At 43.9% G+C, this 17,297-nt stretch overlaps 1 protein-coding gene across 1 annotated transcript in view; it reads left to right on the top strand.

The window, feature by feature from the left end:
- Efhc1 (EF-hand domain containing 1) overlaps nt 1-14,066 on the top strand; it is a 28,382-nt gene extending 14,316 nt beyond the window's left edge. The window contains exons 6-11 of the mRNA XM_051204466.1: nt 174-394; nt 2,952-3,092; nt 4,623-4,836; nt 5,427-5,574; nt 12,197-12,479; nt 13,946-14,066. Coding sequence (XP_051060423.1) covers nt 174-394; nt 2,952-3,092; nt 4,623-4,836; nt 5,427-5,574; nt 12,197-12,479; nt 13,946-14,017 — 1,079 coding nt within the window. The 3' untranslated portion in view covers nt 14,018-14,066. The remainder of the gene's footprint in view (nt 1-173; nt 395-2,951; nt 3,093-4,622; nt 4,837-5,426; nt 5,575-12,196; nt 12,480-13,945) is intronic.
- Nucleotides 14,067-17,297: the final 3,231 nt, after the last annotated feature.

Consider the following 17,297-nt stretch of genomic DNA (forward strand, 5'->3'; position numbering starts at 1 on the left):
GCATATTATTTGTGTATTTTGTCAAAGATTGAAATATACAGCCTTCTATTCCTTTGACATATTGTTGGGTACTCAACCCTTAACAAGAGCCGGCTGTCAGGAATACCCAGTCCTTGTGTCAAGCTTTCTTCCCCTGTGCTTTCCTTCATCCCTCTGACTCCATCTCCAATTAGAGAACTTCCCTCAGTGTGTGCTGGAGATCTCTGACCAAGAGGTGCTGGAGTGGTACACTGCCAAGGACTTCATTGTGGGGAAGCCACTCACTATCCTCGGGAGGACCTTCTTCATTTATGACTGTGATCCGTTCACCCGACAGTACTACAGAGACAAGTTTGGCATGCCCGATTTGCCACGCATTGATGTGAGCAAGCAAGAGCCACCTCCTATAAAACAGGTAACGGAATAGAAGTACTAAGTGTGGCAAGAAAACGATGTAGAAACTCAAGGGAAAAAACCCAATAAAAATGGATGAGGTGATGCAAAGAGCCCATCACTGCATGAAAACACCCACGGTACAGTTATATTCAAAGAAATAGAGCAACTAAAATGAGGTTTTATAGTTTTCTCACTTTTAAAACTTTTCAGTACCTAGTGTTTTGTCTCTTTGAAAATGCAACTTTCATATACTGTTGATAGAAAAGCCAGGTAGAATCACCTTTCTGAAGTGCTGTTTGTGGTCATTTTAATTCTTTAGAATATTGTTTATCTTTGGTCTACCAAATATGTTTGGAGGACTATAGAGGAATGCATGTTTTATGCAGAATGAAGAATGATGTTGACAAAATACATCTGTCCACACTAATAGAAAATTGTAAGGCTCATAAAACATAAAGTAAGTCTATGCATATTAAGACTGGAAATTCCCATTGAATATTTTAGGTAAGTGTCTACATTTCTGTGCATAACCTCTGTTTATAAAGGTATTTTGTATATTAGTGTCCCACATCATCTTGTTTTTAGCTGTAGCTGTCAAATTGGGGATGTTGCACATGGTAGACAAATCCTCTATTGCATAGCAATATTTCTAGCTTTCTTAAATTACATAACTGAGAAAATATGGCATTATAACCCAAAATCATAATACTTACTTGTAGGTTAGTTTGGAATGTTTCTCAGTTAACTTCTGTGTGCTCATTGTTATGGAACATTTAAGTATCATCTAGTGTCCTGCCACTTTGCTTAAATTGGAAGGATTCCCTGGCACACAGCTTGCCAGTGAGGTGCAGTAGTAACTAACTCCCCGCTTTTGTTCATTTATAAATATCTTAATTTGCCCCTTCTTTCTCAAGGACAGCTTTGCTACTTATAGAATTCACCATTATCGTGCTTTATTTCCTTTTGCAACTTGGATATATTGGCCCATTGCCTTTTTGTCTCCAAAGTTACTAGGAAGAGATCTGTTAATAATCCTCCCGTGTGTGACAAGGCACATCCCCCCTTCTCGTTGGAACATTTGGTTGTTGTGTGTCTGACAATGTGAGCCCTTGAACTCATCTTCAGGCTCTTTGTGTGTATTTTTATTGATGTCTTTCATCTGGTTGAAGAAATATAAACTATTATTTATTCACACACACACACCCTCATTTCTCTTTCTCCTCTTTTTATGAGACATAATGCTTATATTGGTTCTTAAGAGCATCCCATGGATGCTCTAAACTCGAGTCGTTTTTCTCCAGTCTTTTCTCAGAGTTAGTAGTTTGTGTTAGCCTTCCTTCCTTCCTCCCTCTCTCCTTTCTTCCTTTCTTCTTACCCCTCCTTCATTCCCTCCTTCCCTCCTTCCCTCCCTCGCCCCCCCCCCCAGGTCTAGGGTCTCCCATAGCCCAAGCTGTCCTTGAACTAGCTATGTAGCCAAGGCTCTCCTAGAACTCCTGACCTTCTTGTCCTTAGCTCCAAGAGATGGGATTACAGAGGTGCACAGCCACACCTTCTGGGACCATTTATTCCCTTGTTTACAAAAGTCTCTTTGAATCCTAAGAGCGAAATTTTCATTTTCTTTTATTTCAATTTTCAGCTCTATAATTTCTTTAATTTACATATATAGTTTATTTTGTGCATGTGATCACAGCATGAAAATGGAGATAAGGGGACAATTTGATGGGAATTGTTTCTCTCTTTCTACCCTGTGGGTTGTGGGGATTGAAATCAGGTTGTCAGTGAGCACTTTTACTTACTATCTCATTGATCCTGTTTTAAATTTAATTTTGGTTTTATTTTAGATTTTCTGTGATTGATATTTCACTTCTTTATATTTAATTTTCTTGAGGGTTTCCACAAGAATTTCCCTTTAATTCTTTGAACATTAAAAAAAAATGTGTCTGTGTATGTGGTGTGTGTGTGTGTATGTAGGTGTTGTGTGTATCAATATGTAGTATGCATATGTATGTATGTGGTGTGTGTGTGGTGTGTGTGTGTGATATGTGTGTGTGTGTGTGTGTGTGTGTGTGTGTGCATGCCATGGTATGTAGGTGGAGGTCAGGGGAGAACTTTTGGGAGCTGGTTCTCTCCTTCCACAGTAGTTTTCAGGGTTCAAGTCCAGGTTGTGAGGCTTCTGTGGAAAGTACTCCCCTACACCGCCGCTCCCCCACAACCCTCACACCCTCTGCACTGCGGGCTGGCCCTCTTAGAGAATTTTTAAGGTAGTTGTTTTAAAGCCATTGTCAAGCATACCCTCCCTGGGATCTTTGCCAGGGATGATCTCTGTTGCCTACTTTCTTTCCTTTAATATGCCAATTTCCCAGTTCTTATATGTCCCGTGACTGTCAAGAATGGGATGTTCATTAATTTTCGAGACCAGGTCTAATTTTGTAACCCAGGTTGGCCATGAATTCGCAGTGTTGGGAAGTTGCTTTTGAGTAAGTGTCTCTGAGCTGACTTTGAAGGAGACACTCACGGTCACCTCTTGTGTAACGTTAACACTGATGACCTCACTTCTTTCTCCCATTTGTCTCCAGGAGTTACCTCCGTACAATGGCTATGGACTCATCGAAGACTCTGCTCAGAATTGTTTTGCTCTCATCCCCAAACCCCCCAGAAAAGACATCATTAAAATGCTGGTGAATGACAACAAGGTGCTTCGCTACCTGGCTGCGCTGGTGAGGCAAAATTTTATACGTTAGGATTTCCATCTTCTGATAGGTCCATCGGACAATTGTGCATTTTGTCTATAGGGTATAGAGTTATGGTGTCAGGGTCACGTGTTCACTAGTGCAAACCCTGTATAGTAGCCAGCCTTCAGAAATGTTAGGTGGAACTAAGTGTACTGCTTCTGAGCCAAGACTCAGCCCGGTCCTGACTCCCCATGAGCCATTCCTAGATCTGCAATCCCTCCCTTCTAAATTTCAAAATTTGTGTTCATTTTGTCTCTGTTAGTAATTAAACATTTCTATAACATATTTTAATCATTTGTGTATTGACTGACCCTTCCAGGGTACATTTCCTGAAGAACAGAAACTACATCTTACCAATTTTTAGTAGTATCTATGATATCTACATGCACATATTTTATATTAAGTATAAAAGGTAGAACTATTCTAGATTTTGAAGCTTTACAGTATTTTATGTGTATGAGTGTTTTGCCTACATGTATGTCTGTGACCTGTAGAGGGCAAAGAGCCTTGTGCACAGTTAAGCACTGGAGAAGGCAGGAAAGTTAAATATGCAGGCTTCCTGCAAAGGGAGGAGATGTTTAACTTGTCTTTCTCCTGAAATGCTGGGAATGAGTGGTTTACAACCTCCAGCCTCCACACATATCCCGCAGAATTTATGTTTACTTATCCCAGACCCTTTCCCACTAAAACTCTCGACATTACTTCTAAGCCATAAAACCCTCCTTGTGAGAGATGCCATTTGTACTTTACAATAACAGCCTGTGACTTCCCTGTTACCTTAGGGCCAGGCATTATGTTCACCTGAGCCATTCTCCCTACTCCTACCTCGAACATTGTTTCTAAGTCTCCAGAACCCATCTTAGAGATGAAGCCACAGGTACTCTTTTAGGAACTTCAATGTGAGCATGTCTTAAGATTTTCTGTACTCACGGGGCTAAGTTAATGGGTATCAGAAAACTTTTCCCCCCAAAATTGTGCCGTGCTTAAATATGGCTAAAATAAACGAACTGGTATCAAACACTCGAAAATTTGGCCCACCGCCAATACCTACGTCAGGCTGAGTAGAGATTCATTCATATCTTTTTGTGGACCATTTCTCGGCCATCCAGAAGGCCTACAGAGACCCCCTCACCCCACAATGCACCACCTGTGTGCCTGGTGCCCAAGAGGCCAGAAGTGGGTGTCAGATCCTTGGAATTACAGACGGTTGTGGAGGTTGTAAGCTACCATGTGGGTGCTGGGAATTGAACCCAGGTTCTCTGGAAAAATGGCCAGTGCTGTGAACCACTGAGCCATCTCTCCAGCTTTCCAGACACTGCTCTTGATATGTAGCACATGATTTAAAAGCATGAAGTCTAGAAACAGATGTAAGCTCAAAATTTTAAACTTTGTAAAACTCAAGCTTTAAAAAGATCTGTTTATTATATTTATATTTAAGGAAATTCAGGTTGGTTTCATTTTGGGGTGCCTGGAAAGATCATGAACCCTGGTATTCTCTTTCCACCGTCTTTCTAGGAATCCCCTATCCCAGAAGACAAAGACCGTCGATTTGTCTTTTCTTATTTTCTTGCCACTGATATGATCAGTATCTTTGAGCCTCCGGTTCGAAATTCTGGGATCATCGGGGGCAAATTCCTGGGCAGGACTAAAGTTGTTAAACCATTCTCTCCGGTTGACAACCCTGTCTACTACGGACCAGGTGACTTCTTCATCGGTGCTGTGATTGAGGGTAAGCCTGAACATGGCTCGGAGTTTCCCGTTGGCTTGGAAGATAGACTCTTCACAGCTGTGACTCCATGCATTCTTCAGTCTTATAAGGAGCAGCCGGGCTGTGTTCTGACTGAGATGGCGCTCATATGACCATAGTCACACATCCTTTTCTGAATCTCCTTGCTTATCGGTTAAACTGTACATTGACTGACTTGTGGATCCTGTGTTGTTGTATGTATTTTCTCCATTTGTTAGACGTTAACATGAGGAACCTGAGGAAACCACTGATTATCAACGTATTCAGCTGTTCAAAACTCACTAGTCTGGCCAGGCAGTGGGAGCACATACCTTTAATCCCAGCTCTTAGGAGGCAGAGGCAGGTGGACTTCTATGAGTTCAAGGCCAGCCTGGTCTAGATACTGAGGTCTAGGACAGCCAGGACTCGGTAGAGAGGTCTTGTCTCAAAAACAAACAAACAACAAAGCAAATCAAGTCACTAGTCAGGCACAAATGGTTACCTGTGGATTTAATGCTAGGTTAACATTACTTTGCTCCTGACCCCGTGAAAGAAGCAAAGCTGAACTAAGTGTAATGCTATTCTCTCCCCAGTGTTTGGCCATCGATTCATCATCCTTGATACAGATGAATACGTCTTAAAATACATGGAGAGCAACGCTTCCCAGTATTCACCAGAAGCCCTCGCCTCTATCCAGAACCGCATCCAAAAGCAGGATGTTCCCGCACCAGAATCAGAAAGGTACCTTAGACTGACTGCCCAGGGGCAGGATTTGGCACATGCAAGCTACTCAGAAAGCATGTCCATTCTGTGTGTGTGTTATATGTGCACATGTGTGCATAGGTACACATGTGTGTTAACTCATCTGCAGAGAACATTAAGCTTCCTGTTCCGTCACGATACACCTTATTTCTTTGAGTCAGAGCCTCTCCCTAAGCCTGGATCTTGGCCAGCAACCCAAGGATTTCCCTTGTCTCTGCTTCCTACAGCACTGGGGTTGAGGGTGAAGTCACCCCCAGGGTTTTTGTTTTGTTTTTACACAGATGCTGGGACCTGAGTTCCTCATACCTATGCAAGAATTCTGACCCATCAAAGCCATCACTGCAGGCTGCTAGAAAGTAACTCCCGGCTCCTCCCCTTGTTTTTCTTTTTCTTTGTTTTTTTTCGAGACAGGGTTTCTCTGTGTAGCTTTGGAACCTGTCCTGGAACTCACTCTGTAGTCCAGGCCAGCCTTGAACTCACAGAGATCCATCCGCCTGCCTCTGCCTCCTGAGTGCTGGGAATAAAGACCTGTGCCGCCAACTCCTGGTTAAAAAGTAATTCTTGTTGAAATAAACGCATAATGATGTTTTAGAATTTTAACTCTCCTTTACCAGGTTGGAGTTGTCAGGAAGATGTAGACAGTTACTTGGGCTCAACATAGTAACTGCCATCTTAGAAGTTTTTCCACTTTTTTTTTTCCCTTGTAGCAAATAATGAATGAATGTCTGTCGTATCTGCTTCAGATGATATCACTAGTCCCATGAGTCTTAAAAAATAGATAAGAAATTGCTGTCTTTCTTGACTCACCTGAGCAGGAATTGGCAGGGAGTAATTCAAGTAAATCATACAGTACAACCAGTGATAAATACCATATAAAAATAAAGGAAATGTAGGTGGCAAGTGTTTATGGAGGTTGGCAGTGGTGTGCACTTGCTTGGCAGAGGGGAGACACCTTAGAGGGCCATACCGAGCCACTCCTGAAGGGAGTTCTCTGGGTAGCTGTGTAGTTGTGGAAGGGTTGGGTACCTTCCAGGTAGCATACTCCAGGTAGCATGCTCAAATAACTGGCAAGAAATAGGCCAGTGAAGAGTGGCTGAAATGAGTGAGTGAGGTGAGGAGGGGTAAGGGCTAAAATTAGAAAATTAATGAGAAAGAAACCTGAAAGTTCACAAGGGGGTAGATTGCGTACGATTCACCGGGTATTTGGGAAGATACCAACTTTCTCCGAGTGAAGCAGAGATCCATTTGGGGGTTTCTGGGTAGAGGAGTCGCACATATGCTCTTAAAGGACCAGCCTACTGCTGCACTGGTGCTCCAATCTGAGCCATGTGTGGCGGTGCAACCCTAATTCTAGCACTTGGGAGGTACAGGAAGAAGGGTTAAGGGTTTCAAGGCCAACCTCGGCCACATGCGGAGTTTGAGGCCAGCGTGAGCTATGTGTAGTTGAGTGGGAGTGGGAAGGAAGAGAGACTGTGCATGAGGTACATGAGAGAGAGAGAGAGAGAGAGAGAGAGAGGTCAGGAGGGAGATAAGAAACAGTACTGTAAGAGATGGCAGGGCATGCTGGGTGTTGGTGGCGCACGCCTTTAATCCCAGTACTCGAGAGGCAGAGGCAGGTGGATCTCTGTGAGTTTGAGACCAGCCTGGTCTACAGAGTGAGTTCCAGGACAACTTCCAAGACAGAGAGACCCTGTCTTGAATCCCCCCACCCCACCCCCCAAAAAAAGCAATGGCAGGGCATGAAGGTCAGAGAAGTGAAGAAGTGATCTAATTGGCTGAGCCAATGTAGCGAAAGGTAAGTTACACAGGGGATGTGAGAGAATTAAGAGCTAGAGAAGATTCTAAGATTGGAGCTTGAGCACTAGGAAGGACTTACCGACAGCTGAGATGGGGACCATGGGGACTGTGGGTAAAGGAGGTTGTTAGCAGAGTGTGGTAAGGATTTGCATTTGGGATGTATTTTATATTTAGGGGACAAAATAGAACAAGGCGTGTACTAGCATCATGCAAGGAACTGAGGACTTCAGTGAGGACTCCCAGCAGAGTTAGACCGGTAGGAAAGCTCAAGAGAGATAGATGTGAGAGGATGGAAAGCACTCAACATGAGCCGAAGAAATATCTTCACACGTCAGCAGCAGCAAGCCGAGAATGTACAGGAAGTGGCGCCAAGACCAGAAACATTCCATGTGCACCCCCGGTGATGTGCCTCCTCCAGCAAGGTCCCACCTCACAAAGGTTCCACAACAGCCCCAAACAGTGCCACTAACTGGGGATTAGTGATTGAGTACTCGAGCCTATGGGGGACTGTGTTAGTCAGGGCTGGCTACAGGAACGAGAGCTTATAGAATGAATATACAGAGAGAATGACGGGCTGTTAGCAGCTAGTCCAACAAAGGCTGTCTACCGACAGAAGATCCAAGAATCCAGCAGTTATTCAGTGCACAGGGCTGATGTCTCAGCTAATCTTCAGCACACACCAAAAATCCCAAAGAACTAGGGATATTTTGTAATGCCGGTGAAATAATGGACTTGAGACCAAGGTCAAGCAGGCAAAGAGAAAAGCTTCCTTCATGCCCTTCATATAGGATGCAAGGCAGAAGGTGTGGCCCAGATTAAAGGTGGATCTTCCCACCTTAAAAAATTTAATTAAAAAAAAAAAATCCCTCACAGGTGTACCCAGCTGCTTGGGTTTTAGTTAATTGCAAATGTAATCAGGTTGACAACCAAGATCAGCCATCACAGGAACATTTTTCATTCAAACCATAACAGAATCATTAAGAGCCTGTAATCTTTTCAAATTTGGCATATTAGATAGTATATGTGAAAATGTAAAAATACTTCTTTTTAGAATATATCAACAAAGGTAACTTTTTAAGATAGGGTTGCATGTATTCCCAACTAGCCTTGAAATCGATATGTAGCTGAGGCTGACCTAGAACTATGATCCTCTTGCCTCTGCCTCCCACATGCTGGGATCACAGGCGCGTGCACCCCATTCCTGGCTTTGTATGATGCTGGGGATTAAATTCAGGGCCTCACACATGCTAGTAAAGACGCGTGTACCCCATTCCTGGCTTTGTATGATGCTGGGGATTAAATCCAGGGCCTCACACATGCTAGTAAAGACACTAAACCGCAAAGAACTGAACCACAAAACGAAGACAGTCTCTGTGGAAAATAAATGTGTTTTCTGTTTTTCCAAACAAAAACTGTAGGGAAGAATTATAGTTTAACTTTTTTGAGAATACCTTTAATATCTGGTTTTAAGAGGAGACAGCCACATTCTTACATTTTAAAATTCAGTCCAGAAAAAAAAAAATCATTTTGTAATATTTGGAAAATTCTTGCATGCTTGTGGGGAAAGAGGAGTTAAAAGAAAAACAATAGCAGTGTTGTTATTTTTCACCTTGTAGAACCTTACAGGGGCCTTGGGAAACCCCAGCAGTCCAACATTATTCTTGGAAACATTGGTCTTGGTGACATGAAGTCAGAACCCAAGGGGACAGGCACAGATAGACAGAAATATGTGGTTGGCAAGCCTTTCTACTTGTCTGTTAGTGCGAAATAGAGTCGGAACTGGGATTTTTGAGATGTCTTAATTTATTGAGTGTATAGGACACATATTAAAGATGAGCACCAAATCAAAATATCGTTTTCTGTTACTGCTGCAGCAGGAAAAAAAAAAAAATATGACCAATTGTAATCTATAGTCACGATCAATTGAAAAGTATACCTCAATTCCAGAGATGTTAAATGTGGGGAAGGATTTGCTTTTGTGTTGGAGGAGCAGGTGGTGCGATTAGGCATGGTCTGCTGTGCAGCCTGGGGAGCTCTCTTCTGTGTCCTCTGTTCAGGGGGATCAGAATCTCCTGCTGATGGAAAGAATTTCTAGGCGGGTCAGTATGAAGCAAAGTTGAGCTTTGTTTATGAAAAGAGAGATTTTTTATAGAGATTTAAGCAAAGGCATAGAGGAGGGACAGAAAGAGGGAGGAAGGAGAGCAAGCGTACTGGGAGGAGGGAGGGGGAGGGAGGGGGAGGGAGGGTAGAGTAAGGGGAAGGAGAGGTGGAGAGGGAGTAAAGGGAGGGAGAGAATGGGGGATAGCAGAGAAGTTTGGAAAAAAAAAAAAAAAGACTGTTATACATACCCTGGGCAGGGCCCAGGGCTCTGAGGGGAGAGTCATGTAAGTATATTAATAATAGTGCATGCCTATGACCTTGGTGGCTAATGAAAACATTACTCGAAGACTAAGTAGAACTATTTGGACATAATTATTTTCTCCAAGGAACTCTTGGCCAGGCTTGAGGACACATGTCTGTGGTCTAGCTGCTCAGAGCTTCAAGGCACGCGCCTGGCAGACTTAGTGAAACCTGGTCTCAAAAACAAAGTTCGATGAGACAGAGGATGTAGCTGAGAGGTAGAGCCCTCGTCTAGCCTGTGTGCTGTCTGATGTTTACTTTCCAGCACTGAGAAATAAACAGATAAATAAACAGATCTCTTCCCAATTAACGGAGGTTATCAAGTGGCTTATGCGATGCAACCTAAATGTTTAAAGAAAGCAGTTCTGACTAAACCACAGGCCCAGGAAGGTCAAAGGGATTCTTACTATACCGTAGGTCACATGGAGCCAAGGCACGTGTCTTGATTTGAAACCTGTTCATTATTCTGTTTGTGAGATTTTTCTCACAAATGGGACTCCAAGTTGTTAGCAGGTGACTTGATGCCATTCAGTGAGAGGCTTACCCAGGTGCCCGAGGGTGAGGGTTTAGCCCTCTCTTCTCCCTTTAACTTCCCCATCTTTCCACCCTGGTTTGTGAGAACTTAAGTCACGTGTAGGAAAGTGGAAGGCACTAAGGGCCCACTTGGTATTCATGGCCATTATTGTTCAATTCAACTGTGTCTCTAAAGGGTCCCCTTCTATTCTCCCGTGTCTGTGCAAATACCAGCACACCCCGGGAGCGTTTTGCTTAAGCATGCTACTAGCAAATTCTTATTTTCTATTAGGCGATGAGAGAAAGTACATTAGGGGCTCTATACCAATAAAAGCAAGGGGAAAGCAGATTTTGTATCAAGAAGGCCGTTGCTATCCTTGCTTTCATCCTTATTTCTCCCAGTTGTTCTCTGTGAGGGGAAATGCTTGATGATGACATAAATCCGGGGTCACATTCCTGTGTCTTCAAGCCCTTCCAGTTTCGGCCCTTTACCTATCCTAATCTATAACCAACCCTACATATCCTTCATTCAACTAATAATCGTAAGGCGTTCCTGAGAATCGGCAGGCCTGCGTATTTTCTTTTGTTTCGTTCCAGACAGGGTTTCTCTGTGTAGCCCCGACTGTCCTGGAACTCACTCTGTAGACCAGGCTGGCCTTGAACTCACAGAGAGCCACTCGCCTCTATGCCCAGATCTGGGATTTAAAAAGGTGCGCCACCACCACCCAGCCTAGGTCTGCGTATTTTTTTATGGCCGATAACAATTATAAGCAGATGGGTTTTGGAGCAGCTAGCCATTGTTTTCCCTGGACCAGAAAGTTAGCATAGCATACAGGACATTAACTGAACACTGACTGAAGTTCTTTGGGAAGTCTGGGCTCTCTTTTGCTATTAAAAAAATTATTTTATGTGTATGTGTGTTTTGCCTGCATATGTGTGTGTATGTGTGTGTGTGTGTGTGTGTGTCTGTGTCTGTGTCTGTGTACCATGTATGTGCCTGGTACCCACAGAGCCTAGAATAAGGCATGGAATATCCTAGAAATAGAGTCATAAATGATTGTAAGTCATTATCTGGGGGCTGAGGACTGAACCTTGAGCCACTGAAAGAACAGTCAATGTCTTAAACCACAGAGTCCTCTCTCCAGGCCTTTCTTTTTAGTTCTGTAAACTCAGACTTGAGGGTTAAAAGACATGTGTGTGGCTCATAAGCCCTCTCTGAACACAAGATCTGTCTCTATGGTCATCAGGAGCATGCATCTGTATAGAGATCGCATCCCCCTTCCTTTAGCGTATTCATTTGTGCCCTTCAGCCTCAGGGGGACCCCTTTCCATGGAGAGACTGGTAGCAGAGCATTGGAAAGAGGGATGTCTACCCCTTCACAACATGACACAGTCTAAACTCCCACAGATGGCCTTTTACAAAACTCGCTGAGGATTGAAGAGGGCGTATCAAAACTGAGAGATTCCCATCTGCATAGTGACAGGCATAACTTTTAAGCATTTGGGCTTGGATGAAGTCATGTTAGTCTGCAATAGTAGAGGCCAACATGATTCCCACAAATAGCAAGTTGGGAATGGCAGTATATGAGACCTGGTTCTTTGTGGTAAAATGATTTAACTGTTGGCAAGAAGGGACACAGTTCAAACACTGTCCCAAATCAGCCCTTCTCATGTGGAGGTCAGCCACCAGCAGCTGTCAGTCAACTGTTTGTCAAAACTGGCTTTCATTATTATTATTATTTTATACACTTTCCAGATTTTACCAAAGAAGAGCTTTGGCCACTGAGATAAGATTGGTCAAGAATGAGTATATGTATATATATATATATATATATATATATATATATATATATATATATATATCCAATCATTTCCTTCTTTTTCTTTACAGCAAGCAAGCTACAGAGGAACCCACTGCACAGAACCTGGAGGAACCCAATGCACAGAACCTGGAGGAACCCAAGGCACAGAACCTAGAGGAACCCAAGGCACAGGACCTGGAGATTCTGATAGATACAATCCAGATGCACCTGAAAGACCATTCCTGCAAAGACAACCTCCGAGAAGCATTTCAAATATATGACAAGGAGGATTCAGGATATGTGGACAAAGAGACATTCTTTAAAGTCTGTGACACTCTTAACGTCCCAGTCGATGACTCTTTGATTAAAGAGGTCAGTATGAATTGTGGCTTGGGTTGACTGCTGGGACAAAGCACTGGTCATTCCTTCCTAAGGAGTTACAAGAATCAGATCTCCCGTTCTGTCCTGAGGACAGGATTTCCCACACCATAGCATCAACTTCCTTTCCATATTGTTGCTGCAAGTGTCTCTTAAGATGGGGCTGGGAACAGACAGCGAAGTTGCTAGTTTAGCATGTTAGGGATGGAGGGTAATAGAGGTGATCCTGAAGTACCAGCTGCCAAGAAGGGGCCTGAAGCTGAGTTAATGTACAGGATGTTTGCAGGTGTTGAGATCTTTCAAAGCCAGCCCATCAGCAGGACTAGAATGGAAGCTGATAAGACCACTGCCTTAGGCAGCAGTGTCTGTAAGGTAACAGGGCTCGCTCACTGCAAATGGGGAGATGGCATGGAAGTGTTCCTCCTAGAATTTTCATGATTGTTATATAAGGCTTTCATTTCTTTTACTCATTGCAAATCCCGATAGCCAGGACCCCCTTGGAATTCATAACAAAATTTCCCCTGCCCTGGCCAGGACTCTAGCTTAATATCAAGGCATGCTCATTGATTAAGAATGTGGAGGCTTTCTTTATTGACCTCCTTGAAGATTTTCAAGCAAGAGGGAATGTTTGGAAATTAAGGTTCATTTAGGAAATGGCTCTGTTTAAGTAACTACGTTAGGATGGAGGATTTTGCTTGGTCTTTTTTAAAGACAGAATGTGGACAAGGGGTATGAAAGTTCAGATAGGAGGGTACTTGTTCATGTGGGCTAAATACCTACCCTTTAGCTCTAGAAGTCTTTGATTGACAGGATGGCTAATTCACTTTTTATTTTCTAGTCATTCACACTGTGTGACATGAGGGAGGAACTGAGAAGTGGGGCTGGGTGAGGCAGATCTGCACACTGTACAAACAACTGCGGCCCATCACTGCTACCCATCACTGTTGAGTCCAGGGGGCATCTGAAGCAGTGATATAACTAGATCGTTCTACTTGGATACAACAGCAGGAGCCTGATATTTAGGGTGTTTAGTTCTTGGGAGGGGGCCATATTTATTTTTGAATATAGCAATACAAGTATTTCGAAGCTGGGTCTGCTGGTACATGCTTGTATTCTCAACACTTGGGATGCAGAAGCAGGAGGATCATGAGTTTAAAGCCAGTGGAAGCCACAAGATAAAGGAAAAAGCAAAGCACTGTGATAGCAACACCCTTATAAATAGGGATATTACTGCTGTGGCTTCACTATGTATAATACGGGCTTAATGTCTGACCTACCTTCCAGGATCACAGGGTTACTGCAGTCAACTGAGGATAAAAAGGGTGAACTTTGTTTGGGTTGGCAAAAGCTGGGGCTCGTTATTTGTAAGTGCCCTCTGCAGTCAAGCTGTAAGAAGAGCAATGGAAGAGAATTCCTGACTGCCAATCAAAGCCTCACCTCTCCTCTTTGTTCCCTTGCAGTTAATCAGGATGTGCACCCACGGAGGAGGCAAGATTAACTACTATAACTTCGTTCGAGCTTTCTCAAACTGACCTGAATGGCAGGATGTGATATACATTTTTTGACATTGAGGAACCTAATTTGTGTTTAGCGTACAAGTATGTACATCACTCCTGGAGCTGTATTTCTACTTTACTATTACGAAAGCCTAAAGTAAATTGATTTTCAAAGAGTGGAAGACCAGTGCCTTATTTGGATTGGCAGAGGTAGCATGATAGTTTTCCCTTATGGGGCCCAGGAGTTCTAGAATTTGTCAAACAGTATCCTGAATGTGTCTGTAATCGTGGGAGGGTGAGCTAAACAGTTGAATTGGTAGACAAGTAAAACAGACCTCAAAGTAAGGAGGCCCCCAGCAGTAATTTGAAAGCCGGAATAGAAACACAAACTGACCCACCCCTGGGGAAGAGAATTCCCCCTGGCCCTCGGATGCAAACGTGCTGTGTCCTGAGCATGCAGCCAACAGACTGGAGCTGGGCCCTCAGCTGTTTTCAGCATGCAGACCCAGCCCACACAAAGCACACACACTCACCCATACCACACCAAGGCACACTCCAGATGTAGAAGGATGAAGAACAGACAGGATGACAGACTCCTCTGGAAACGTTTGGGATGTTGGAAATAAAGTTCACAGCAGCACAGTTGCTGTTAGCCAAGGGCCACTCTACCCATCTGTCTGCCTCCCTCAATATTGTAGGGAGATATGCTATATGCTTTTCAGTGTGTAATTCTAAACCCATTAGTAGGATAAAAACTGGGAGTCTGAGTTCTGGTACAGCAGTAGAGTTCTTTCCTAGTAGGCACAAGATCCAATACCATCACAAATGAAGTTTTTGAAAAAAATGGAATAGTGTGGTATACATAGTATGCCCATTTTCATAAAATCTGTGCATTTACTGGGCTATAATGTAAAGGATTCCTTTTAGATAGCTTCACCTAGAATGGGGGCAGGGTTAGATTAGCAGCACTTTCTGGCTCTCCGCTGAGCTTTGACAGCCAGGGGTGCTCTTCTTGAAGACAGCCATGCTAGATTTTCGATAGCCACCCAAAGCATGCAGTGGTGAAGATGAAGTTATACAGGACCAGAATGCCCAGATCCTCTCAAAACTGCCAAGGGGCCTCTCTAGTTTTGCCTTTTGCAAGGTGTTAAGACACATCTAACTACCTTATTCAAGAGGTTCCTTTCAGTTCTAGGCTATCTCAGGAAGAAATCATGTTTTGTTTCTTCCTATCGTGTCTGACTGTTGGGAGTGTTATTTTTAACTACTCTAGAAAATCTACTTCAGTCTAAATTAGCCAAGCTTTATCCTGTGCGCTCCATCCAGTCCTGTCCCAGGCCTGGAAGCCTTTGGTACAGTATGTGTTAGACAAGCGCAGTCCTTCATCTCGCTGCCGTATCCCATTTCTCACCTATGGAATATGGAAGATGGGTTAAAAAAAGTAGGCCCAGAAAGCTGGAGAAGTAACATATTACCTCATCGGTTAGTAATATTCATAGCCAATGCTGGCTAAGTGGTGTGTGCCAAAGACTGGCAGTTTTCTTGCGGGAGCTCTTAGGTAATTTTCCAAGAAATCCTGTGCATGGTCTCGGTCCCCAACTGCTCAACTGTAAAGGCATGTTCCCTAAGCTCCATGCCTTCCTCAGAAGGGTCTCTTGGCAGGGGCCATCTCAGGTTGATATGCCCCTCGACGGTAGGCTCTGTCTTTTGGGAGGTCAATTCTTTCCTTTAGACTTATTTTACGAATCAGACACCCCAAATATGCTTTCTGGATTCCAGAGGAGATGGCTCAGTGGGTAAAAGTGCTAGGTATGAAATTCTGATGGCCTGAGTTCAAATCCCTGGAACCTGTGCATCTGTAACCCCAGCACTGCTTCAGTGGGATGAGGAGCAGAGAAAGGAGAGTCCCCAGGAAGCTCACAGTCCAGCTAACCCAGAGTGCCCCATGCAATGGCAATTGGGATACTCCACTCAAAGTAGAAGGACCGACTTGATCACAATTGTCCTCTGCTCTCCATGTGCGCATCAGAGCATGCGTCCACACACCCAAATGTGTACGTATATACTAGGTAGCTTTTAAAAGTTTAAACTTAAGCAAGTTGAGTGGCAGTACCCCAGCATTCTGAAAGGAGCCTGGGAAACCCCCTACTTTGTAGCCATTCTCAGCCAACCCTGCCTTCCACTGAAGAGGAAAGCCCACAGAAGCTATGGCCGGCTCCTTGGCGACCTTTCACAGGTGTATACAGCTGGTAGCATGTGAAAACACTTCATCTTTCCCCCGCTGGGTTTGGGCTTTTGCAGAAATAGAGGTCTTCTCTTTTAGATCTTTTCCCACCCCTTTGAAGCTGAAGCACTCACACCCTTCTGCTCTATTGCTCTATTGCTGTGAAGAGACGCCATGATCACAGCAACCTTTACACAAAGAAAGCATTTAATTGGGGCTGGCTTACGGTTTCTGAGGTTTAGTTGTCATCACGGAGGGGAAAAGGTCAACACACAGGCAGACCTGGTAAGAGGAGCTGAGAGGTCTAGCTCTGGATGACAGGCAACAGGAAAGGAGAAGAGTTAGCCTCTGGGCTTGACTGAGCCCACGGCCAATGACACGCTTCTTCCAACAAGGCCACACCCACTGCAACAAGGCCACACCTCCTTATCTCTCTCAAGTAACACCACTCCCTAATGACCACGCATTCAAATACAGGAGTCTATGGGAGTCATTCCTATTCACACCACTATAACCTCCGTTCTCAGTTCTGAACACCTATTATTTCCAATAGATACCATACAGACAGTTCTTTCTATTCGCTTAACCACCAGCAGGGACAGCACCCTGGTAGCCACAGCCATCAGATTTAGCTGAAGACTGGTAAGGGTAGTTCATTGCTTCAGAACAGAAAAAAAGCTGCCTTGTGTGTGAAGACTGACTGTTGGTGAGTCACTGTTCAGAGCAGGGTACATGCTCCAATTACACCACAAGGGGGCCTTGAACATTTTGTTGTAATTAAGGAGATTCACTTTGTGTCTACAAAGTTTCAGTACATTCAGGACAAAGGGGTGAAGATTTCTCTAAACATTGTTTCCAAGAGCTCCTGGGTATGTGATTTTTTAATATCCTGTTGGCACACAAGCACAAGCATGTTTATTAAGATCAATCTAGCCAGGTATGGTTGTGCAGGCCTGCAATCACAGCACTTGGGCAGGACTGGAGTGGCTGGCTTCTTGCCTTGCCAGGGAACTCGTGGTGGCCACACCCTTTGGGAGTGGTTTCAGAACATCAGAAGAGCAGAGACTTCATCTTCTGGAGCAGGAGGGCCAC

The sequence above is a fragment of the Phodopus roborovskii genome, unplaced genomic scaffold, assembly GCF_943737965.1.
Source record: "Phodopus roborovskii unplaced genomic scaffold, PHOROB, whole genome shotgun sequence".
Lineage (NCBI taxonomy): Eukaryota > Metazoa > Chordata > Mammalia > Rodentia > Cricetidae > Phodopus > Phodopus roborovskii.